The sequence below is a fragment of the Chlorocebus sabaeus genome, chromosome 9 (assembly GCF_047675955.1).
Source record: "Chlorocebus sabaeus isolate Y175 chromosome 9, mChlSab1.0.hap1, whole genome shotgun sequence".
Taxonomy (NCBI): Eukaryota; Metazoa; Chordata; class Mammalia; order Primates; family Cercopithecidae; genus Chlorocebus; species Chlorocebus sabaeus.
This window is the reverse complement of record NC_132912.1, coordinates 27367766-27394859: the sequence shown is the minus strand read 5'-3', so window position 1 is coordinate 27394859 and position 27094 is coordinate 27367766. Positions and strand designations below refer to the sequence as shown.

At 35.2% G+C, this 27094-nt stretch overlaps 1 protein-coding gene across 2 annotated transcripts in view; it reads right to left on the bottom strand.

The window, feature by feature from the left end:
* Positions 1–1148: 1148 nt before the first annotated feature.
* Positions 1149–27094, bottom strand: part of RAB18 (RAB18, member RAS oncogene family) — a 36373-nt gene continuing 10427 nt past the window's right edge. The window contains exons 3-8 of one of the 2 annotated variants that reach the window (XM_008002634.3): positions 14741–14802; positions 9748–9834; positions 8773–8845; positions 7476–7594; positions 7335–7401; positions 1149–3437 (exon numbers count right to left, since the gene is read on the bottom strand). In XM_008002634.3, the coding sequence (XP_008000825.1) occupies positions 3262–3437; positions 7335–7401; positions 7476–7594; positions 8773–8845; positions 9748–9834; positions 14741–14802 (584 nt within the window). In that variant the 3' untranslated portion in view covers positions 1149–3261. The remainder of the gene's footprint in view (positions 3438–7334; positions 7402–7475; positions 7595–8772; positions 8846–9747; positions 9835–14740; positions 14803–27094) is intronic. The other variant, XM_008002633.3, reaches the window with a different exon arrangement.

Here is a 27094-nt window from a genome sequence, read left to right as displayed (position 1 = left end):
TTAGTCTTAACTTAGCTAGCCTATCTATGTCTATTTATTCTCGTCTTTCAATAGTTTAGGCAAAACCCAGGGTGAAGTCTATATAGTCGAGTATACAAGGCAGGGTCGGAGTCAGAACAATGTCTTCTGAAAACTGAATGTTTTTACTCCTATACCTAACTAGGGAAATACAGGAAAGACAAAATAACTTCCTAAGTATTACTGGTGAAATGTACCTCCAAGAAATAGAAGCATAATGCTTGAATATGGAGAGGATCTCTGATCTGTAATACATGAAGAATTGTTGAGTTCATTTGAAAAAAATACACAGAAAAAATATGCATTAAGTTGTACTTAAAGATAGACTATGAATATTACGTAAGTCTGTGCCAACTCACAGGCAGAACAAGTACTGGTGTAAGAAGGATTCTTTCATGAGCTATGGTGCTAGTCCCACCCTTAGTAGAGAATCATGTCTATTTCTTGACTATGCAAACTACGATGAATCAAAATCAAGTCTATTTCCACAACACTCAACTAGAATGTCAACACCAAGTATGAGTTTGTGGATGGCCATCAAATACATGAAATGAAAACATCACCCCCAGATTTCAGTTTTGAGAAAATTACTGTTTCCATACTTTCTGTTCTCACATAGAAAGTGAATGTACCATAAGTCCCCTAACTTTGTACCTTTTCTAAGTCAGGATTTTCATTCCACTCTGAGCAGATGAAAGAAATAAGATCACCTACTCCACTACCTTAACTTTTATGTCACATGACTTATGAGGTAGGTTTACATCATGGGATTTACTCTATAACCAAAAAGTCTGAAATACTTCTATTACATATAACAAAAGAGTGATAAAGAAATAGTGGACCTGCCTTAACTCAGTTGTGTTACAAAAAGCTGGTAACCACCCATTGTAAAACGAGTGATGGTGAAGAGTATGGGCTCAGGCGTAAAAATGCCATGACTAGAATCCAGCTCAATGACCGAGTAGCTATGTGATCTTTGGGGGTTACCCAACATACCTACATAGTGTTGTCCTCACCTTTAAAATGGGCATAATAGGATAATATATTAAGGTTGCTGTGAGGTTTAATGAGATAATTCAGCACTTAGAATGGCACCTGGCACCAAGGAAGCTTTCAATAAATGTTAACTGTTACTCAGAAATTGAATAGTTCTTTATTTGTTTGGGTCAATCTCAGTACTCCCAGAACTCAAAATACTACATTCTAATTGTTCTAATTTGTACCATCTGCAAAAGACCCTTTAAGACTGCTTCAATGATTCTGAAAAGAATTAACAAAACCCTGCTACTAGATGCCTGACTTTAGATATTACAACTGTTGTCACTTACAAAACCTCCACTACAAAACACTAAGCGTGCAACAAAATAATAAAATGAAAGCCACATAATATCAGTAACACCATAGTACATATTCCTCAGCTGATGAGAGTAATAGGGAAATGTATATACTTCCTGCACAAATGCATCTAGGGAAGGTAGGCTATATTTATTCAAGAACTAGAAAAATGTTACAATATAAATCTATCAAACAAAATTCATTTTTGTTATATTCAAGTAACTTGTATATATTCAAATTTAGACCAAATCAAGACAACAATCCAATACACAGATGATTATATAGCTCAAGGAGCAAAAAACAACAGTCTTGTCAATACAGACTCTACATAAATACACAAATCTCAAGTTTTAATATAACATGAACAAATCACAAGTACCTGTGTTAGTGTTCTTTCTCCAAATTTCTAGTAGTAAATCTTGTATATTTAGTAAAAGCATCTAGAATGTATAAAACCTTCAACCACATGTAATGTAGACTAGGAAGTGTAAATCAAATAGAATGTGAGGTTTTTATATGTAAAGATGTACATTTCAGAAAGAACCCAACATGAAGTAAATTAACAAACATATTGCAAAGGTGGTCACTCACAAAAATGCTTATCATTTGCAATTGTATACAGAGAACAAACTGCCCAGAAATTAATACTGGAATCTTACTAAGGGGTATTATAGTAACCAACCTTAAAGGACAAATAACTTATTTGGGGGGTTAAAATAGCAGAGATCAGTGTAAATTAAATAACACATGAGTGAAAAAAATCTACAATATACAATAGCAAGAGGTGAGAAAACTGAATACTATGAAAAAGATGTATTAGTCTGTACAAGTTGGTTTTGATGAACTATTGGTTACTTGTTAAGTAAATTGTCAAGATTTTCATTGTGACAGTATTTTCCCTCACACATCAGAATCTGAAAGTAATATGCCTTTCTCAAATTTTCACTCAGTGTTTTTCTTCCCCACTCCTCAAAACACAGAAATAGGTTTTTCAATGTCAACTAGCCATTATGGAAGCCATAAGATACAGATATTCATCAACATTACACAAGCTACAATTGAGGTACCTGGACAAATACTACCAACATTTATGAAAAAAGATGTTGGTTTTAAAAGTGGTTAGTACGAGGAGTCACAATAAACACACTATTCATGTCCTCCTGAAACCAAAATGGGGGAAAACCTTATTGTCATTCTGCCAAACACCACATAACTAAAAATACTGCACAGAGTCATGAATCCAATGTACATATCACAGGATTAAAACTCCAGTTAAGCAACTGAGCTAATCATTGAAGTAAATTAAAAGTACCAAGCTTCTTTAACCTATCAATGCTGTTTTAGAAGCATCATCAGAACAAATAGAGATTTAGTTATAAATTGGCCTGGGCTACATTCTGTAATGAGAATTTTGCTTCATACTAAAAAAGAATCTCAAACATCCTAGAAAAGCTGTGGAATCATGCTCTTTATTATTCCTGAAAGAAAATTTGCCACGTTTGATGATACCTCTATTCTTCTCCGTGGGTCTAGGAGTTCTACATACCAAGTAATTCAGAAAATGATAGGAGTATTTAAGCAAAAAGAATAGCAAAAGCAGACTTTGTATCTACATATACTAGATAGGTGGATTATTTTAAAAATTACATGATAAATGTAAATCATAAAATTGAATGTACTTATAAAGGTACACCTATTTTGTGCTACATAAAAAAACTGTAGACCGCAAACTGTGCATGCTTACCATAACATTTTACCCGGGGTCAATGAGTGGGATTTCTTGCAAATATTTACTGCTATGATATAAAACAATTATGTGCAAACTGCAAGGTCCCTAAAATAGCAGTTAAAGAGTTTATATACAGAAAGATGTCACTATCTGATCAAATATGCAAGATTTCCCAGAGTTTATAACACAGAACAATAACCACCACAGGCTCCTCCTCCTTGGCCTTCTTCCCTGTGTGACAGTTTGACTCCTTTATTCTGGTTCTCACTTTCCCACAGTCCAGGGGTCTGAATGATCTTTTCAACAAGTTCTTCAAAGGCACATTGTACACCATCACAGGTTTTTGCACTTGCCTCTGAAATTCAAGGAAAAAGGTCATTCATAGTATATTCCTTTCTGGCCATATTCTCATGTTTTTCTGGGAAATGATCAGGGCATAAATATCAGCCTATAATATATTAAGAACCAAATCAGCAATTTTTCCCCACAGTCAGTAACTACTGAATTTCCAAATCTCAAAACTGAGTTACTTAAATTCTATCCATAAGAATACTAGTGTATAAATTTATACCAAAAAAAAACTGGTTTATAATCTTAAAACTGTGATAGAAGTATAACTTGTAAAGCCCTACTTAACTAGCATGTGAAAGTTTTTTCCTTAAGCTTTCAGTTAATTCTTACAACTTGCTCCCAAGGCAGATATTATTCCTATTTTAAAATAAGGAAATTCATACAAGTTATACAATTAACCTGATTATTCTGTTAATAATCAGGCGGCTCCAGGTAGCTGGACAAAATGACAAACCACCATGAAAACTGGTCCCGCAGCAAATGTTTGCTCATGAAATTCAAGTGGACACTCAGCACTGCTTCCAACCCTACATTTCCTTAGTGGTGATCTTTCTCACTGTCTGAGATGACGACTTTATTCCTGCCTCTCAAAACTCTATCACAGCTAATAATCTAGCTGCATTATGCTGAGAAAATCAGAAGCAATCTGGCAAGAACTACCTGATCATCCCACTAATAAATTTACCAAGTTACCTGCATATGTATCCTCATGCTCTGCCTTCCCTTCTGTGAGAACGGATGAACTGTCCCTGCTGCCATCCAAGCCATCGCCTTCTCTTGTTCCTGGAGTCCCACCCCTTCTCATTCACTGAAGGATCAAACACTCTCTCTATTGGATCATACCAATCAGCCTAAAAGTCTGCCAAATTATTTTCTATCCTATTAAAAAACAAACTTGCTCTCTACGCCACATGCCCTTCTTGTAGCCACCCATTTCTCTACTCTCTTTGAAACCTCTTCTAAAGAGTTATCCACATAAGCTGTTTCTACCTTCTTATCTCACATTCTTTCTTCAAACTACTCTAATTAGGCTTTCATTCCCACCACTCCACTGAAATCATTCTTTTCCAAGACCACCAACACCCTTTATCTTGTCAAATCCAACATCCTAATTTGATTTGACATCTTTGGTATTTGATACTGCTAATCACATCTTCTTTTAAACAAGTTGTTCCCTTGACTTCCAGGACACTGAACATCCTGAAAATCCTCTATCTCATTGGCATGTCATGTGTAGACTTATTCGCTGGCACTTCCTCTTTCTGTGGACCTCTAATTGCTGGAGTCCCCCAGGGTTCAATCTTCTGCCATTTTCTTTGTTTCGTTTTGTTTCGTTTCTGAGACAGGGTCTCACTCTGTCACCTAGGCTGCAGTGCAGTGGGAGCTCCACTATAGCCCTGGACTCCCAGGCTCAAGTGATCCTCCCACCTCAGCCTCCAGAGCAACTGGAATCACAGGCACATGCCACCACACACAGCTGATTTTATTTGGAGATGAGGTCTCACTAGGTTGCCCAGGCTTCTTCAGCCCTTTTCTATCCACATTCTTTCCTGAAGTCACCAATCTAATCACATGATCTTAAATGCCACCTAAATGCCAATGACCACCACGTCCACCGGTTATCAAAAACATGTCTCATTCTTATGTCAAAGTGAAATTCTTGATTTCTCACTTCCCTACTGTAAACTTGCTCTTATCTCAATCTTTCACATCCCAATTATTGGCAGCAAAATCTACCTCACTGCTCATGCCTAAAACCCAGAGTTATCTCTGATTGCTCTCTTTTCTTTTCCCTTTTTTTTTTTTCTTTTCTTTTTTGAGACGAAGTCTCGCTCTGTCGCCCAGGCTGAACTGCAGTGGCCCAATCCTGCTCACTGCAAGCTATGCCTCCCAGGTTCAAGCGATTCTCCTGCCTCAGCCTCCCCAGTAGCTGGGACTACAGGCGCCCACCACCACTCCCGGTGAATTTTTTGTATTTTTAGTAGCGACCGGGTTTCACCGTGTTAGCCAGGATGGTCTCCATCTCCTGACCTCGTAATCCACCTGCCTCGGCCTCCCAAAGTGCTGGGATTACAGGCATGAGCCACCGCGCCCGCTGATTGCTCTCTTTTCTTATCCTCCATACCCAATCCACCCACAAATCCTGTCAGCTGTACCTTCACTGTACCTCCCAGAACTGCCAGTTTTCCACCACCCTCTACTGCTACACAGTCAAACCACTGCTTCCTTCATCTGAGCCACTGCAAGAGAAGAACGAGTCTCTTGCTTCTGTTTCCCCTAGTCCATTTTCTACACAACAGGATCTTTTTAGAGTATCAGGTCACACGCTGCTTCCCTGCTTTCCACCACAACTGGAACACAATTCATCTCTTTACCATTTGAATGGCATCTCTCACCATCTGCCTTCTCCTTAACACACACTATGCTCCAGTACACACGCTTTCCTCCTGTTCCTTTAACACACTAGCCTGGTTCCTACCTCAGGAAATATTCGCTTTTCTTTCAGCCCGAGATGATCTCCCTCTAGACTAGGAATGTCCAGTCTTTCGGTTTCCCTGGGCCACATTAGAAGAACAGCCTTGGGCCACACATAACATACACTAACACTAATGATAGCTGGAACTTAAAAAAATAACTCACAAAATCTCATGTTTTAAGAAAGTTTACAAATTTGTGTTGGGTCACATTCAAAGCCATCCTGGGCCACATGCAGCCCGTGGGCTGGACAAGCTTGCTCTAGATCGTCACCTGAGGGATTTCTGCTCAAATGGGACAGTCTCTAAGAACTTTCCCTAATCAGTCCCCACTCCAGTCATTCCCTCTCCCCTTACAATGTTTTATTTCCTTCATAGCACTACTTACTTATTTAAGTCTGTCTCCTTTACTAGAATGTAAGCTCCATGTGGGCAGAAAGTTTGTCTGTTTTGTCCACTGTTACATCTCGAGTGTTCAATAAATATTGGGTAAACTAATGTATGGAAATCAGGGATATACAGCAAGTAAAAGTACTCAATTCCTTTCTGAAAATCTCAATACTTTCCACTAATTCCACTCTGCTTCTATCTATATATGAAGTCCTCTCAACTTCATTTGCAGATTCCTAGTAGTTTCTAACGCCATGGAATGGTTAAATCAGTAATTCCTAAAGCTGGCTTCACATCAGAATCAACTAGAGTGCTTTTTAATAAACTGCCTTTCAAACCTGTAATAAGGCACAGGGCCCAGGTGATTCTGATATGGCTCATCCAATTTTCTAGATGAGGGGTTGGCAAACTCTTTCTGTAAAGGGCCAGATAGTAAATATTTAGGTTTCGTGGGCCATATGGCCTCTGTTGTAACTACTAAAATCTGCCATATGGCACAAAAGCAGCGACAGACAACATGTAAACACATGGACATGGCTGTGTACCAATACAAATGGTGAGGCCAGATTTGGACTAGGCTGTAGTTTGGCAACCCTTTCTGGACCATGTTTCTCAAAAATTAATGTGCATACAAACCATATGAAGAGCTTGTTAAAATGCAGATTCCAATTCAGAAAGTCTGGGGTAGGGCCTGAGCTGAAGCACTGCTAACAAGCTCCCAGGTGGTGCTGATGGTATCAGCATATGGATCAGCAAGGCACAACTTTAGCACTGGGTGCCAAACTTTACTGAATGCCATTATATCCTGTGAGGAATGATTTGACTTTTTAAAAATATGATTTCACATAATATGATCATACACTTTACAGAAAGAAGAATAAAGAACTTTGTTATATAGTTAGATTTTGTAACACAGGGCAACTAGGAACAATACTCTAAATACATTTTATGGTTCATAAAGGAATAAACTTAGCAAAAATTCCATTTAAAAATTCCTCATTAATAATGAAAGGATAGATATTCACTCACACACCTACCTATAAATAACATGGAATGCTTTCGTGCAAATTTCAGGCCTTCATTTCTATCGACTTCACGATTTTCCTAAAACATAAATGCAATGATTAAGAAAGGCTACCAAAATACAGAACCAAAATGCCAAGTGTCTACCTTCTTACCTTATCGATTTTATTTCCAACTAGCATGTTTACTATGTCATTTCTTGTACAGTATGTTTCCAATTCATTTAACCAATTATCCAGTTTAACAAATGTGTCTCTTCTTGTGACATCATAAACTGAAATAAAAGGAGTCATTTGTTAAATAAGCATTAAAGAAAGAAGCAATGGTATATTTCTGATACATAGCTAGGAGTTAGCATTACTAAGCAATATAGGCAAGTCTGTTTTTTATTGTCTCCAACAATTAATAATGAGTGTCTACTGATCCAAAGGGAAGAAACAAGTGTTTGTTTTAAAGCATACACACACATTTCAATCCTATTAACATATACTGTCACAGAAATGAAATTATATCCTGTGTAATAAGTGAAAACCCATTTAATATCCATTAAAGCAAAATAACAGCTGTTCCCATTCATAATGATGAATGAGGTCTAGCCAAAAACCAGAGTATTTAGATTTGAATCTGTGGCAAAATATCAAAAAAAAAAAAAAAAAAAAAAAGAAAGAAAATACATGAATGTAAACATCTATGACCCCATTAATTTGTTTCTTACAAGAACCAAAATTTACAGCTTTGAAAAAATTGTAGTACAGTTAGTGGATGGGTTCCTAATGGTCTTCCCGTTATCACTTTCATCTTATGTCATTCTGCATTACAACAAAAAGCTTATTAAAGTGTTTTACAAACTCAAGAGATGCTGAACCAAAAGGCTGTCACTATCAAGTCATAATATTAAAAAAAAGAGAATTCTACCTATTAATACAATTGATCAATATTCATTTTAAACTGTTTCCCAGGAATATCAAGAACAAGTACTTTTCAACAAATTACACTGAGAAGCCACATTTGGTTTCTAAATTTTGTTTGATTATAAATCAATAGTGTTAAGTGCTTTATGATATTTTTAGGACTAATAAAGCAGGTTCTACTAATCAACAAATACTTTTCGTCCTTTATAAACTGCAGCAAATATTAATATGCTGATGACTGAAGCCCAGTTTCCGCAATACTCCAAGACAGTCGAACATACGCTGATTAATCCTCAATTACGTTCTCATTGACATGTGTTTTCAAACCAAATAGTCTTGTCTTTATTTTTTAAGTGCTAGACAAAAGACTAAAATCAGAAGTTTTAATATTCATTAATATTACATGAATTTAATACAACTACAAGTTACATAAAAGTAGCTCTAATGAGAAGTAAAACAAAAACACACTAACTTTCACAGACTAGGAAAATCAGAAACTCCAATAAATATTTTTAAATAGTACATTAAAGTAAACACTTACCTAATATAACACCCTGTGCACCTCTATAATAGCTGGGAGTTAATGTTCTAAACCTCTCTTGACCAGCAGTATCCTAAAAATGATCATTATTATTAAATTAAACAAAGTATAAATAGACCTTCAATATACTAGTTTAAGAGTAGAAAGTCAAACAGCATTATTAAAAATAGTATTAATGCATGAGCTCATTAAAAAACTGGAACTTAAATAAGATGTGTTCACTTACTGACAAGTGTCACAAAATAAAATTACTTATAATTACTTATCTCTAGAAAAATGAAACTATGTAAAGGTTTTCTGCTGTTTTGAATTTAAGATTTTTATCATACATGAAATGAAACCCATGGTTCTAAACTCCAGCTGCACAATGAAATTTTCTGGGAATCTTGAGTCTAACCTCCAAAAAACTTCTGCTTAATCAGTCTAAGGTAATGACACGAATTTTTCATTTCAAAAAAATCTTACCAGGTGCTTTTAATGTAGAATCAAGGCTGAGAACCACTGATTTGAAGAAAATTATGGGGATATCTTACTTTAGGTAACAGATTTTTAGGTTGGGCTTTTTTAAGTGTTTTCTATGTATCTCCTTTTGAGAGAATGCATATAACCAAGCCATTCTTTATTACATGTTGTTTCTGACTCATGTTAGGGTTAATGAACAACGTACACTAGGTAGAAAATGTAAATTTCATAAAGCAGGGACTCATCTGTTTAATCACCAGTTTAACCGTTGTGCTGAGAGCAATTCTTGAAAAAAGACAGTTGCTCAGAATTTGTTGAGTAAAAAAAGAAAAAGAAAAAGAATGAACCTATTTAACAAGCCTTTACCTCCGGGCCCAATTCCTTCTCTCTGTTGTCTTTCCACTATCCTTGGACTATGGATTCAAAGTACCTAAGATTATACAAAGCAGCTCAGCCCACCACCTGTTTTATTAAATAAAGTTTTATTGAAACACAGCAGGCCTATTTGCTTACGTATTGCCACATGGCCCACTTCAGGATTGGACTATTTCCTATCTGGCTCTTTAAGAAAAAGTTTGCAGTCTGCTGATGCAAAGTAACCTAAAGAAAAGTAAAAGTAAACACATGTATCAAACCTCAACTTAGCTACCAGTCCCACTGCTGTAAATGAGGGTTTTCTATGGGACAAGCAGAAGCTCCTCTAGATATAAAAAGTGCTAGAATAACCTGTAAGAGGTTTATAAGATTGGAGAGGAATACAAACAAGGGGCTTGAGGGGCTTCAGCAACACAGTAGGGAGGATCTGTGGGCATTTATAACCCCAGAAGAGAAACTTAAGAGGAAAGTAACTTTCCAATGTAAACCACTTTGAACATTCACCACTCTGCTACAGATATACTTACATAAATTTGAATGCCTTTCCTTCCAGATTCTCACCACCACAGAAACTAATCCCCACCCTGCCATGCTTAAGTGACGAAGTAACAGATTTAAAGTAAATGTTCTAAACAGATAAATTTATAAAATAAATGATTTTTCTCTTTACAAAAATTCTTGCTGCCTCTTAAGTTTCTTACAAAACCTGCTTTGGATTTTAAAATTATTCAATTTGTGTATTTACTCAACTTTTCAAGAACAATAATATGAATTAAAAGCTGCTTAAAGCAAAGTGAACTTGCTATCTAAAGCAGATTATAACTTTGGTAACATGAGACAAGTCAATATTGTAGTCTAATAATCATTAATGAAATGGCACATGGATGCCCAGTGATCTTTTTTGATCACTATGCTCAAGTAATCAAAACCCAAATTTGCAGGGAAAGAAAAAGTAATCAACTAGAAGCCAAAAGATATAACTACTATGCATATCATAGTAAAATGATTACTATATATATCAGTAAAAGTGTCACCGCTTTTAGGAAGCAATTGGTAATATATACAATAAGAAACTAGAAATGCTCTTCATAGCCTTGTACTAGTACCTATTTCACACAATCTGATTCATAAAAACTCAATAAAAAATGTATATTTTAAAATGACAAATCATGATGAGAACGCATCCTGGCGATTTGCTTACATGCAAAAAATGACAAATTAGTAATATTCAAATTATTCAGTATCCAGATACATTATAACTTCAAGAATTGCACCATGTTAAGCATTTAACTTTTAGTAGTACAGACTATCTTCTTTAGAGAAAAAGAAAGAAAAAAGGAAGGAAAAGCCATTATTGAAAAGACAAGCCTTGGGTTTGGAACAGTGAATTAGTGAATTTGGAAATTTAAAAAGCAGCTATTTTTCCATACATGGAACACTGTTCTATATTCATAACAAATAGTTTGGGGCAAAGACCAAGTATGAAATATTTTAGCCCCAAGACTTTGTGATAACAGGAAAAAAGTTTATTCTATTTGCATATGGAAACTGTGTCCATAAGTTCCCGAGCTGGCAGAAAAACAAGTGAACATGAACTTTGTTCTCTCTGGTCTTCATTGAGATCAACTTCAAAAACTGCCTTAATGAAACACAACATAAAAATCAGAACTGCAATTCCAGTTAAAATATCCATAAAGCCCGATGTTTTAAAAGTAAAAACCATAGCAAGAAAGTTTTAATGTTGAAATACTACACTTGACTTTGAAACTTCGCTTGTGAATATTTATTAATAATTAGGCCAGATGTTTAGAGCCTTGCCATTTTTGGATTCACTTATAAAAATGTTTAAATAGGTGTTATAATTTAGAGGGTAGAGGGAACCATGTGCAATAGCATTGGATCAGGATTTATAGTAACTATAAAGTGTATATGCTTAAATAGAAGTTAGATTGTTGCTTGTGTTTGTTTTCAAAACAGGAATATGTGGTAGGTATAATAACATCTTTGTAAGATAAATGAAGTACAGCTTTTTGTCTCTATCCTGTGGTTTTATTTTCTGATGGAGGAAGAAGAGAAGAAATTACTGAAAGATATATAGATCAGGGCTAGGAAATTCAGGGCTAGGAAAGATCTAGAAAGGCTTAATAATAGATGGAGGGAGTGAAAGTGAAGTAAGGACATAGAAAAAGGCAGTAGAAGAAAACAAGGTCATGATGCGTATGCACTTTCAGGAGGCAGGAGGGGCAGGGCTATGCTTAACTATTCTATTTCATCCTAGAAAAAGCTTCCAAGTAGGAGAGAAACTCATTTTATTTTATAAATAAAACTATAGAAGAATTAGGCAATATGGATTCATATATTTCTAACAGAGAGGAAAGACCTTCCTAAATACATTACACCCAAATGCCATGATGAAAATAGCTGATCTAACCATATAAATATTAAAACCTTGGTATGACAAGAACATCTTTTACCTCCTCTTCACCTCCCCATCCCCATATTCATCCTTAACAATATTGGAAGGTAAATGACAAACTGGAAAAAAAAATCTGTAGCATATGGCAGTTAGTATTACACACACACAAGAACACAAACATATATTCAACTGAAACATGATTTTAAAGGCAAATGATAGATTAGAAAATTGTATCACATGACAAAGAGCTAATACTTTTATTATATAAAGACTTTAATGACAAAAAAGATGAATGCTAACATATAAAATGGGTAAAATATGTAAAAGAAAACTTATTTTTTAAAATGATCAATAAATAGGCAAAAATCTCATCAAAAGAAATGCAAATATAAGTAAAACAGCAACACTCAGAGGCAAAAACAAAGAATGATAACAGTATAGATAAGGATGTGGCAGAATGAATATAAATATAATTGGTGGGAGTATAAACTGAAAAAAAGGCTTTTTGGTGTACATTAATGTTAAGACTTCATATTTATTTCTACTTCCAGCTACACATTTTAAAGTAACTGGACACGTACACACAGACGTATAAATCAGAATGCTCAAAGAGCTCTAATCTTTGTGAAAAGCTGGCAAAAATGTAAGTATCTCTCACTGAAGGTTGACTAAAGTACAGCTATGAAATGGAATACTAGGTGGCCATCTAAATGGACAGAGCACATACTGTGTGTGGGGGTGAGGTGGCAGGAAAGGAGGACAAACAGGTTTAAAAATGTAAGATATAATCCCTTTGTTTTGGAAAACTCACATACTCGTATGTATAGTGGTATGTATACATATCCCTAGATATTTTAAAGAATGCTCACTAAAATGTACTTGGTGGTATACTTTTATGTACATTCTTCTCTACTACTGTCTTACTGTCTCAATTATCCTTTTTAGAATGACCCTGTATTAATGAGATCACTTGGACTCGGGAAGGGGAACATCGCACACCGGGGCCTATCATGGGGAGGGGGGAGGGGGGAGGGATGGCATTGGGAGTTATACCTGATGTAAATGACGAGTTGATGGGTGCTGACGAGTTGATGGGTGCAGCACACCAACATGGCACAAGTATACATATGTAACAAACCTGCACGTTATGCACATGTACCCTAGAACTTAAAGTATAATAATAATAAAAAAAACTGAAACAAAAAAAACAAACAAAAAAACAAACAAAAAACAAACAAACAAACAAAAAAGAATGACCCCGTATTATTCTTACAGCCAGGGGGAAAATCTCTCTTCTTTAAAGAATGTTTATAGGCCTATGGTAAAAATGTCTCTTAAATAATACCTGCCAGCCTTTTTATTAGGCAGGAACTAGAAAGTAAATTTAAAACAAAACGAAACTATGAGAGAAAAATCTCACTGCAACCAGCAAGCCTCAGATACTACTCTAATCTATATGTTTCACAAAGCAGCAGCAAGGACGGAAAGGGATAATAAATCAACCACGAAAAGCATATGGAAATCAGGCCCCCACTTTAGTATGGAAAAAGCCAGCATTCTTACATTGTTCAACACATTTTACCATAGTCTAGTCCAACATTTTCCAAATTGTTCTCTGTTAGACATTACTGTTCTGATTGATATTAAATATATTTGCGGGAAAGGGGCAAACAAGTTAACAAATTTAAAGTAGTATATGTTAGGAAAAACTGACATAAAAACATTAAACACACTTACACAGTTATTTGTTATTTGGGGATAAATGTGTATTAGAAACAGTGTGCCATTCAGAGAATGCCAAGAAATATGACATCATACAATGCATGAACACTTGCTGTTTTCAATCTGTGACTGATGTACAAACAGCATTTACCATTTAACCACCTTGTGGAAATATGTCTCGATTTGATGACTGCTGATCAGTTCTAATATGATTTCTTATGTTACAAACATATATGTATAATTATCAGAGCATATGTGGAAATTAGATATATAAAACAGTATATATTTAGAATTAATATATGTATATATAGTACCGATCATATTTAGATAGATATAGATAGATCGGTATGTAGATGGGTAAATAGACTGATAAAAGGGAGACACACAGAGAGACAAACATAGACACTAAGCATCTTGGATATTTTTGACAGTTAATGCTACCTTATCTGACACTAGCATGAGGAGGTCTAGCTAGTACAGCAATGGGGATCAGAATGGTTGGAGTCACAGGAAAATGAAAAGAAGTCAGTAAGGAAAAACGAGGCATTAAAAATAAGCCCAAAGTTTGAAACCTCAAATTTTATAAATATCTATACTAACAAACAAGAAAAATAAAATTTTTCCTAAACATCACGTCATTCCTCCTCCCCTTAACAATTACCTTTAGTGTTAGTTCAGTCTAGACGGTCTTTTTAAAACTTAAAGAAACATATCCAATTATGATTCTCTTTGGCAGATGAGATGATTTTTTAACATTCTGTTCTGTTTTGAAATATTCATAAAGAATTATGCATTGTAAAAATTTAAACAAAACATAGCCGCCTAATTACCCAATTATATTACTCTGTTTATCCTTTAATCAGTATCAAATCTCCCAAAAGTTATTTAATACAAATTGTTCATTCACCACCTCTAGAACACTACACAAATCAATTTCTGCATCCTTAAAAAGTAAAGTTTAATATTTTCAAAATACATTTTAAAAGCTCTTACCCATATTGCAAGTTTAGCCTTATTTCCATCCACTGAAATTGTTTTCACCTTAAAGTCAACACCTTAAAGAAATGAAAATTTTGATAAGTCTCCCAGTAAAACAGACTTTTAACATCCATTACCAAGAAAACCAGAAAACAGAAAAGTCACCTTTATCACATGCCCAGTTCACACCCCAAATTCTTAGAATTCTGGATGTGGAGATAAAATCCAGGATCTTAGGATTTAATCAGGATAAATAAAAATCAAATGCTTGTAGAATTCACTCACTCACCTACCTTCCATTCTTCCAAAAAGGAAAAACAAAATTCAGTTTAAGGTGATAACTCACTATGCAAGCTAAAAGTCAAGAGCTGCAATTACAGTGCTCACATGAAGATTATGCATGGCTGACTGTGGATCATAGCAGCTTCCAGGGGCTCCCTAAGCATCCACAAGCTACCGTTAAGAGTGCTGTCCACTGTCAGCCAACCACTAACTCAGATCTTGACTGTAAGCAGCTTGGGGAACTGGTAAAAATATAAAAGCGTTCCTCACTCTTTGTCATATAATTTCTTTATTTTGTTTTTATCCTAAAAAAAATACTATTTTTATGTGATAACCTAATCAATGATAACCTGCTACAGCACAACTTCAATAAAAGAATTTATACACGAAAACATTTATATACAACCATCTAAGAATCTTCATAAGTGAAAGAGGAGTGCCCAAAGTTCTATGAAAAGCTTCTATAAGTACTAATTTATGTAAAGAAAAGAGTTTCATAAGAAGTCACACAAGGCTTTATTACAGCAGCCAAAAAAGAAACCTCTCCCTTTCCAGGAAAAGGAGTTGACACATGCCATCTGGCTTAAATGAACAGCAACTGCCCACAGGTCTTTAAAGAGTTCAGTCTACCCCACTGGCCAGAGGGAAAACATTAGCTCAAGAAGCTTGGAAAGAAACTTTCAAAAGATCTTATTAGCTTGTCACAATTAATTCAGAACAGCCCCAACTAAGATGAACAGCACCCTCACATACTAAATGCTTAATAGAACACCTGTCACCAATATGGAAATATATTTGTAATTCTTGGAAGACTTGTGGTGATCCATTACAAATACAAATTCGGTAATAAAAATGCACATTCAAAATGTGCATTATGCCAGGTCTTTCTGTATACCAAATATATATTTTTTGAAGTTTGGTGTTTTGAGCTGGGGTGATAAAGGAGTTGATAAAGCCTAGAATAACGGGCAACCATTAGTAAAAGGACAGTGCTGATTACACAGCCCAAGAAAAATCTAAATATAAAATTTCTTCACAGCCAAACAAACAAAAAATCCCACATGCTAAATAATCTTCTATTTACCAGGTCTAAATAAAGAAGCTACCATGCCATTTTAAAAGTGGAACCATCTACATAAACATGAAATTATCTACATTTTCTTCCTATTGCTTTTAAAAAGAAAAAAGAAAAAAAAAGCACAAAAGCTGAGAAAATTCAGAAAAGGAAAATGGTTCTGACTTGGTGCAGGCACTAAATGATAGCCACTGGCAGACACTACACAGAGATAGCTTCTGTCATGCACGCTCTACAGTTAAATTCTCAAGGTTTTTCAGGGAGTATATAAATAGCTAATTTTTTTTCATAATAATCCCAGGTACATGTTCAAGAGCAGACAAACATCTTTCCTAACTATCAGCTAATTTGTTTACCCAAGAAAAGAAACCCACCACTTCCAGAATGTATGTGTTTTCTTCCCATACCCCATCTCTTCTTTTCTTATTTCCTGGTTTTGCATGTTTGTTGTCAACAGTCTAATGACTGTCTCTGACATAAGAATAATTTGCATGTGAATAACTAACAATGTCTCTAAGTTATGCTTTTGACATATTATATCTGAAACTTACCAATACTATCCACAGGAGACACTGCCCACTGTCGTCCTGCCATCAAAGCTAACAGACACAGGTAGCCTGAAGGGGCACCTAATCTAAATCCAGACCCCTAAAGTCCCCAGTCATCTTCCCTAGGTTCCTCTGGTGAATCTCACATGCAGCAAGTGAATCTCACATGCAGCAACTGAGCTGTTCAGATCTCACATGCTAAAACTGCTTCTTCACCATGCTTCTCTTTTGTAAGTGGCTGATAATTTGCCTTAATTGGTAGCAGCAGTGGGAGTCTTTTTGAGAGATTTGATTTTGCCAGTTTCTTACCAAATTTGATTAAACTGTCTTTTCAATCTCTTTATGTGGATAACATGGAGCTCACAACAGAAACAGAAGAACTGTCATCTCAGCTTTTTCCTGTCCATTTGTGTTTGCATTTTTAATATGATCTTTAATTCAGTTTCTTTGCAAGAATCTTTTTTTGGGCACACTGGTAAATTTTCATGTGGCACTTACTGCTTATTTCAAAGGTTCCATTAATTATATTATCTAGTTTTAACTAAAACAACCTTCATGAAAAAGGCCAAAGAAAATATGAACTCAACAGTAGATATATGTGAATGGGAGACCAGAAGATATTAATGGAAGCAGAAGTATATGTCTTGTCCAAGAAGAGAAAAATCAATCAATTAAAAACTACCTCAGAACTGACACAGATGTTACAACTATACACCACATGTTCAAAAAGTTAAGTAGATATGAGTGACATAAAAAAAGATCAAATAGAACTTTCTAAAGATGAAAATGGGCTGGGCACAGTGGCTCATGCCTATAATTCCAACACTTTGAGAGGCTGAGGTGGGAGGATCGCTTGAGGCCAGGAGTTCAAGACCAACCTTGGCAAAATAGCAAGACTTTGTCTTGACAAAATAAATTTTTTTTTTTTTCTTTTTTGAGACAGAGTCTTGCTGTGTCGCCCAGGCTGGAGTGCAGTGGCAGCGATCTCGGTTCACAGCAAGCTCTGCCTCCCAGGGTCACGCCATTCTCCTGCCTCAGCCTCCCCAGCTGCTGGGACTACAAGCGCCCACCACCACGCCTGACTAATTTTTTGTATTTTTAGTAGAGACAAGGTTTCACCATGTTAGCCAGGATGGTCTCAATCTCCTGACCTCGTGATCCGCCCGCCTAGGCCTCCCAAAGTGGATTACAGGCATGAGCCACCACACCCGGCCAAAAATACAATTTTAAAATTAGCCAGGCATGGTGGCTTGCGCCTGTAGTCCCAGCTTCTCAGGAGGCTGAGGTACGAGAATGGCTTGAACCTGAAAGGTCGAGGCTGAAATGAGCAATGGTTGTGCTACTGCACTCTAGCCTGGATAACACAGCAACACCCTGTCTCAAAAAAAAAAAAAAAAAAGGTAAAAATGGCAATGTCTGAGATGAAAAATACACTGGATGGGACTAACAGCAAATTAGATGCTGCAGAGGAAAACATCAGTGAATGTGATGACACAGCAATAGAAACTACCCAAAAGGAAGCAGAAAGAAAATATTCAAAGAAAATGAGAGACCATCAATCATCTGTGGGACAACTTCAAGCAGCCTAATATGCAAACAATGGAGTTGATGAAAAACAAGAGAGAAGGGAGGAAAAATATATCTGAAGAAATAATGGCTGAAAAGTTTCAAATTTGATGAAAAATATAAATCTACAGATCAAAAAAGCTCAATAAGCCCCCGGCAAAAAACAAAAAAAGAATAAAAACTCAGAGACATCATAATGAAATTGTTCTAAGTATTTTAAATTAAATATTTTAAATGAAAAGAAAAACATAACATTAAAATTTGTATGATGCCACTAAAGCAATACTTATAGGAACATTTATAGCACTAAATGCCCATATTAGAAAAGTAACCTAAAATCAATGACCTAGGCTTCTAAATTAAGACAACAGAAAAAGCAGCATATTAAATCCAAAGAAGTAGAAGAAAGAAAATAAAGTTCAAACCAGAAATTAAAAACAGAAAAACAACAACAAAAATCCATGAATCCAAAAGTTGGTTCTATAAGAAAACCAATAAAACTGATAAAACTTCTAGTCAAAATTGATCAGGAAAAAGAAGCCAAAAAACATTATAAAGGATGAAAAAAAAAAATCACACCATTCATAGATTGTACAGAGGTTAAAGGAATGACAGAATGTTATGAACAAGTTTATGCCAATAAATTTGACAACCCAGATAAAAGGGACAATTTCCTTGAAAGATTAAAAGCTACCAGAATTTACTGAAATAGATCACAAAGGAAATATTTATAGAATATAGATAAAAAAGGAAATGTGAAGAGAGTCAAAACATATTATTATGAAAAATCCTAAACATAAAAGAAGGCAGTAATGGAAGAATTCAGAAACAAAAACTCTCTAAGGAAATAAATAGCAAAATGGCAGAGGTCCTCCCTTATTGGTATATTAAATGCAAATAGAATAAACTCTCTTATCAAAAGATTGGCAGAATACTTTTTAAAAATTCAACTACATGCTTTCTATCAGAGATTCACTTTTGGTCTAGAAATACGTTGAGAGTGAAAGGACAGGAAAAGATATTCCAAACAAATAGTAACCAAAAGAAAACAAAGGTAATTATACTAAAATCAGACAAAATAGACTTTTAAGTCAAAAACTGTTAGGAGACCAAAGACAAAATATTTTGATAAAAAGGCCAATTCTCAAGAAGATACAACAATTATAAACATATACACCATAGAACAGAAGTCCAATATATATGAAGCAAACACTGATAGAATTAAATGGAAAAATAGTGTCACAACAGTCGGAGATTCTATGTATTTATTTTCCTAAACACAAGCCCTCCACTGAAAATACTGATTATTTTTATTGCCTGACAGAATTCCAAAACGTCTTTTTTCCTTTTTTTTTTTTTTTTTTTTTTTACAAATTACATTTTATTTAGATTTTTACAATTACAGTTTTATTACAAAGGATACAATATCAGGACCAACCAAAAAGAAAAACACATAAGGATGAGGTCTGGGAGGGTCCCTAACGTGGAGCTTTCATGCCTCCCCCCTCCTCTCCCCGCAGAACCAGAGCACATCACCCTCTTTTTTTTTTTTTTTTTTTTAAATCCTCCCACATACTTTATTTTACTTTTCTTTATTTCAATAGGTTTTTAGGAACAGGTAGTATGTGGTTACATGAGTAAGTTCTTTAGGGTAATTTCCGAGATTTTGGTGCACCCATCACTCGGGCAGTGCGCACTGTACCCAGTGTGCAGTTATTTTATCCCTCTCCCTGAGTCCCCAAGGTCCACTGTATCATTCTTATGCCTCTGTGTCTTCATAGCTTAGCTCCCACTTATAAATGAGAACATACAATGTTTGGTTTTCCATTCCTGAGTTACTTCACTTAGAATAATGGTCTCCAATTCCAGCCAGTTTGCTGCAAATGTCATTATTTTATTCCTTTTCATGGCTAAGTGGTATTCCATGGTATACATATGCCACATTTTATCTACTCGTTGATTGCTGGGCATTTGGGCTGGTTCCATATTTTTGCAATTGTGAATTGTGTTGCTATAAACATGCATGTGCAAGGGTCTTTTTCATATGATAAACAGTCAGAGACTTTAATACACCACTTCCAATTATGAATAGGGTACTGAGATATATTATCAACAGAAAATAAAGGATTTCAAGGCCAGTTAGAGCCAACAGAATACTCCATACAACAACAAATTTTTTTCAAGTGTACATGAAACATTCTCCAGGATAGGCCATATGTTGGCTACAAAACAAGTCTTAATACATATAAAAACAATGAAATCATGCAAACCATTTTTCTGATTACAATGGAATAAACCTAGAAATTAATATCAGAAGGAATACTGGCAAATTCATGAATACATGAAAATGAAACAATACCCTTTTAAACAACCAATAAAAATCATAGAGAAAAATTAGAGAATGCCTTGAGACTAATAAAAATACAATATATTAAAACTTAGGGAATGCAGTGAAAGCAATGTTAACAGACATTCTTTTTTGAGATGGAGTCTTGCTCTGCCACCCAGGCTGGAATGCAGGAGTGCGATACTGGCTCACTGCAACCTCTGCCTCTTGGGTTCAAGTGGTTTACCCATCCCAGCCTCCCTAGTAGCTGGGACTACAGGTGCCCACAACTATGCCTGGCTAATTTTTGTATTTTTAGTAGAGACGGGGTTTCACCATGTTGGCCAGGCAGATCTCGACCTCCTGACCTAAGGTAATCTGCCTGCCTTGGACTCCTAAAGTGCTGGGATTACAGGCGTGAGCCACCACGCCCGGCACAGAAATTTATAGCTGTAAATGAATATATTATAAAGGAAATAAAACTTCAAATCAATAACCTAACTTCATACCTTAAGGAACTAAAAGAGAAGAGTAAACTCTGCGCAAAGCTAGCACGGCAAAAGTAACAAATAATATGAGCAAAGATAATTAGAGAATAAAACACAGTAAGGAAAACTGATAACCAAAGTTGTTTTTTCTTAAAGATCAACAAAATAGACAAACTTTTAAACTAGATTAACTTAAAAAAAAAAGAGAGAGAGAGAGTGAGAGAAAAGATTCAAATTACAAAACTCAGATATGAAAATAGGGCCATTACTACCAATTTTACAGGAAAAAAAAAAGGATCATAAGAGAATACTATAAACAACTGTATGTCAACAAATTGGATAACCTAAATTGGCAAATTTTAACAAATACACAATCTGCCAAAATTTACTCATGAATAGAAAACTTGAATAGACCCATAACCAGTAAGAAGACGGAATCAGTAATCAATCAAGTTTATTCCCAGAATGCAAGAACAGTTGAACTTCAAGAAAAATGAATCAAAGTAATATATCACATTAAGAGAATGAAGGGTTTTAAACACATGATGATCATCTTGATGCAGAAAACGCATTTGACAAAATTCAATTCCCTTTCATGATAAAAACACTCAACAAATTAGGAATAGAAGGGAATTTCCTCAACATGATATACACCACAGATGAAAAACCCATGGCTAAGTCATACTCAATGGTGATAAAGCTTTGGGTTTTTTCCAAGTTGTTTCAGCTAGTCTACTTCCTTCACATTTCCTAGTGAATTTTAGAATCAGCTTGTTGATTTAAAAATAAAAGCCTGCTGGGATTTTGATAGGGATTATGTTGAATCTATAGATCACTTTGGGGAGAACTGACCTCTTAGCAATATTAAATCTTACGGCTACTGAAAAAGTAGTATCTTTCCATTCATTTAGGCCTTTAAAAATCAATCTGAAAGTATTTTGTAATTTTCAGTATTACACATCTTTGACAATTTTGGCAAATTTAGCCCTAGGTATTCCATAGATTTTTATTTAAAATTGTACTTAAATTTTTCGTCTTCCTTTTATTCATTACTAATATATAGAAATACAATTGACACTTAAAAGATAGATTTTGTATTCCTGTGGATTTTTACATTCTTCTTTTCCAATCTGGATGCATTTCTTGTCTTACTGCCCTGCCTAAAAATTTCTAGTACAATAGAAGTGGTGAGAGCTTATATCCTTATTCTATTCCTTATATTAAGGGGACAACATTCTTTCATCATTAAGTATGATGTTAGCTGTATGTTTTTTATATATATCCTTTTATCAGGTTTCTATTCACAGTTTACTGAGTGATGTTATCAAGAATACATGTTGGATTTTTTTCAAATGCATTTTCTGCATCTATTGAGATGATTATGTGATATTTCTTTTTTAGTTTAAAGTAGCGAAGTATGCACTGATTTTTTTGTTCAATGTTAAACCAACTTTTCCTTTGTGGGATAAATCCCACTTTGTTTTGTGTTGTTCTTCATATGTTTCATATCAATCGATAATTTTTCAAAAGCACAAAAGCTATTCAGTGTAGAAAGGACAGTCTTTTCAACTAATAGTGTTAGAACAACTGGATATCCATATGCCAGGAAAAAAAAAAGAACTTCATACCTTACATTGTATTCAAAACTTAATTCAAAAAATTATACTTAATGTAATACTTTTAAACTATAAAACTTCTGGAAGAAAATATAGGGGAAAATCACTGCAACCTTCTATCAGACAAAAGATACAACACTGAAATCATAATCCACAAATGGAAAAATTAAGAAATTAGATTTCATCAAAATAAAAAACATATGCTGTTAGAAACATACTTTTACTCGAATGAAAAGACAAGCCAGAGACTGGGAGGAAAACATTTGCAAGCATATATCATCTAATAAGGGACTTAAATGCAGAATATATTTTAAAAACTCTCAAAGCCCAACAAAAAGCAAAAAACCCACTTAAAAATTAATGAAAAACTTGAACAGACACTGCAAAAAAAATACATATATACAGTCTATATAAATGTGTGTATAGACATTAAAAAGACACTCAACCTCATTAGTCATTAGCAAAATTCAAATTAAACCACAATGAGATCCAAACACATACCTACTTACCCATTTGAAAATAAGGTGAAAATTTAAAAGGCTGCTCGCAGAAATATAAAAGGTGAGGGGTACAGAAGAATAAGAATTCTCACATGAAGCTAGTGGGAATGTAAAAATGATACAACCACTGTATAAAAATATGGCCAAACTGTTTTCCAAAGTTAAATATGCATTTACCATATGACCCACCTATTCCATTATTGGGTATGTATTCTAAAGAAATAAAAATTAGTATTCATACAAAATCCTGTACCTAAATGTTTACAACAGGACTATTCATAATCACTAAAAACTAGAAACAACACAAATGTCTTAAAATAGATGAATAGATAAACCAACTAAAACTGTGGTACATCCACACAACGGAATATAGCTCAGCAATAAAAAGGAACAAACAATTCACAGGAACTTGGATGAAGCTCAAAAGCATCAAGCTAGGTGAAAGCAGTCTCAAAGGTAACATACCATATGACTCCCCTTATATGACATTCTCAAAAAAGATAAAACTATAGACCAGATAAGTGGCTGCTGAGGTTAGAGGCAGGAGGACCAGACTAGAATAGAACAGAAAGCGATAGCACCATGTAGTTTTGGGGATGATGGAACTATTTGGTATGCCAACTGTGGTAGCAATTATATGACCATAAACACTTGTTTTAATACGTATGTTAAAAATCAAACTGTACATCAAAAAAATCAACTTTAATGTATAATTTTAAAAAAAATACTGCTATGAACTCATATGTAAGAAACACAATAGATCAAAAATATTTTCTGAAAGAATAAATTATCAAGAATGTGTATTGTAAAACCTCTACTTCTTTTCAATTTAGGATTTACTTTGTTGTTTTCAAGTCTGAGACTGATTCTGTATAACTGTTCCATGGGCTTTTAAAGTAGTGAGATCTTTATTCAAAAGATTTGCTGATTGTGTTAGTCCAATTCCCTATGCCTTTATCTGTATCTTTTGGGTCTATCTATCTACAAAAGAAATGCAGCAAATCTAATACAACTGTGTTTTCATCAAATTCTTTTTTTTTCTTTGAGACAGAGTCTCACTCTGTCATCCAGGCTGCAGTGCAGTGGCGCAATCTCAGCTCACTGCAATCTCTGCCTCCCGGATTCAAGTGATACTCCTGCCTCAGCCTCCCGAGTGGCTGGGACTACAGGTGTGAGCCACCATGCCTGACTAATTTTTGTATTTTTAGTAGAGAGAGGGTTTCACTGTGTTGGACAGGCTGGTCTCGAACTCCTGAAATCAGATGATCTGCCCTCCTCAGCATCCCAAAGTGCTGGGATTACAGGCGTGAGTCACCGCACCTGACCCTCATCGAATTCTTTTCTTGAGTTTTGAAGTTTTTATACAGAGCTTCTACGTTTGGTGCCTACTTATTTATGACTGTTACAGCTGCTTAGTTAATTTACTGGGCCAACATTATATACTATCCACTTTATTCTGTCCAGCGCATTAACCTTAAATTCTACCTAACTTAGGCTTTATTTTACCACATCACTTTTGCATTTTTGCATTTGCCTGGGTCATCTATTTTCAACCTTCTCTTACTTCTTTTTCAACTCTAGCTGATAATCTGAATTAGTATGAGAAGTGGACCCAGGCACATTTAATTAATTAACATATTTAATTTTACTGCTTCCCTCTTAATTATATTTAGCATTCTTTGACATTCAGGTCAAATATGTGGTTGATATACTGTGAAATAATTAAAAGAATTCCAAATTAGAAGTTGGGAGGCTTGAGTTAGCCCTAGCCTTCTGACTAAGGTATAGCCTAAGGAATATAGACTAAGGTATAGAAATCAAAGATTTCTTTCTTTTTTTTTTCTTTTTGAGATAGAGTCTCTGTCACCCAGGTTGGAGTGCAGTTGTGCGATCTTGGCTCACTGCAACCTCCACCTCCTGGGTTTAAGTGATTCTCCTGCCTCAGCCTCCCAGGTACCTAGGATTACACACACCTGCCAACATGCCTGGCTAATTTTTATATTTTTAGGGGAGACTGAGGTTTCACCATGTTGACCAGGCTGGTCTCGAACTCCTGACCTTCAGTGATCCACCTGCCTCGGCCTCCCAAAGTGCTGAGAGTACAGGTGTGAGCCACTGCACCTGGCCCAAAGATTTCAAACGTTCAAAGGGGAAAACAAAACTGAAAATTCAAAGTATCCAGAGCAATGACAAAGAAACACTCCATACCAAAACCTATGGAACACAGAATTGGTTCTTAGAGAACATCTTTAACAAAGAATAAGGATTAAAAATAAGGGGACTTAATATTTATGTTAACAAGCCAAAAAATATGCCAAAAGAAAAGCAGGAAGAACAAGGGAAAAAAATTAAAGCAATCCTCAAAACAGTAAAATAGATACATTCCTTAGGAGAAGAACAAAAATAGACAATTTTAGAAATGAAGAGCCACAATCACAGATAATGAAAAGTTTAAAATAATACTATGTGCAACTAACTTAAGAGAAAATGAATACATTCCCAGTTACACTCCCAAGACTATTCTAAGAATAGAAAACTTGAAGAGGTTGGAATGGTAAAGAAGGAAGGAAGATCAGATTGATTCAATAGGTAAAATGTAACCCTTAAAGAACAGATAATTCCAATATTATTTAAGCTTGTCATGAAATTTTTTCTTTTTTTTTCTTTTTTTATTTTTTGAGACAGGTCTTGCTGTATCACCCAGGCTAGAATACAGTGGTACGATGACAGCTCACTGCAGCCTTGACCTCCCAGGCTCAAGTGATCCTCCTGCCTTGGCCTCACAAAGTGCTGGGATTATCGGCATGAGCCACTGCGCCCAGCAGAAGTCATAGGTATTTTTGAAAGCTCACTAAGGAAATAACATCAACCCATAACAACCACAATTTGTCTAAGTGTAGTTGAAATATGCCAACCCTCAAAAGACATTTTCACATATTTTAACAATTATAAGTCTTAAAATAGATTAAGAAATATGTGTGAGCCAGTCTGAAGTAGAAAAATGGTTTTACATTCATTTTCTAGGTTTTTATTTGAAAATAGTTTTTTAAGGCACCCTTTTTATATTTAAAAGTTACATAAAACGGGGTAAATAAAAAACAACGTAAAGCAAATTGTGCCTAATCAGATTATATAAAATTAGTATAACTAATTTCTACAGGATCTAATTTCCATGCTACCAATTACTTAGATAAGTACCTGATTAAGGACCACCATGTGACCCTGTCATAGCAGAAAAATAAACCTAATACTATCTTTTATCAAACACTCCTATGTAATAAGCAAACAAAAAAACTGGTCAAGATACTTTTGCAGGCTGAGAGCAGTGGCTCACACCTGCAATCCCAGCACTTCGGGAGGCCAAGGTAGGAGGACTGCTTGAACCCAGGAGTTCAAGACCAGCCTAAGCAACATAGTGAGACCCCATCTCCAAAAAAATACAAAAATCATCCGGGCATGGTGGCACGTGCCTGTAGTTCCAGTTCAGGAGGCTCAGGTGGATCACTTGAGCCCAGGTGGTCGAGGCTGGAGTGAGCTGTGTTTGTGCCACTGCATTCCAGCCTGGTGACAGAACAAGACCCTGCCTCAAAAAAAAAAAAAAAAAAAAAAAAAAAACCCTGCAATTTTGTGTATATGACTGTTTATTTTTACGTCAGAAATGTTATCTTGTACTACATTTTTAAATATTTATGTTTCGGTATGTTTCCTTCTGAGTCTCAAGATGCATATGTTGGATTTCCTTCTCTGATTTCCATATCTATCATTTTCTAATTCATTTTAACATTTTCATTAATTTTGGTAAATTCTACCCGCTTTTTCCATTTCTAGACTCTGTCTCTTATTGTATCTTCCACAGTTCTCTATTATCTACGTGATCCTTTCAATCTCATCTTCATTTCAGTAAAGGTTTTATTTTCTAATTTCATTTATTTTTCTTTCCACTCAATCAGCTTACCTTGCATTTTCTC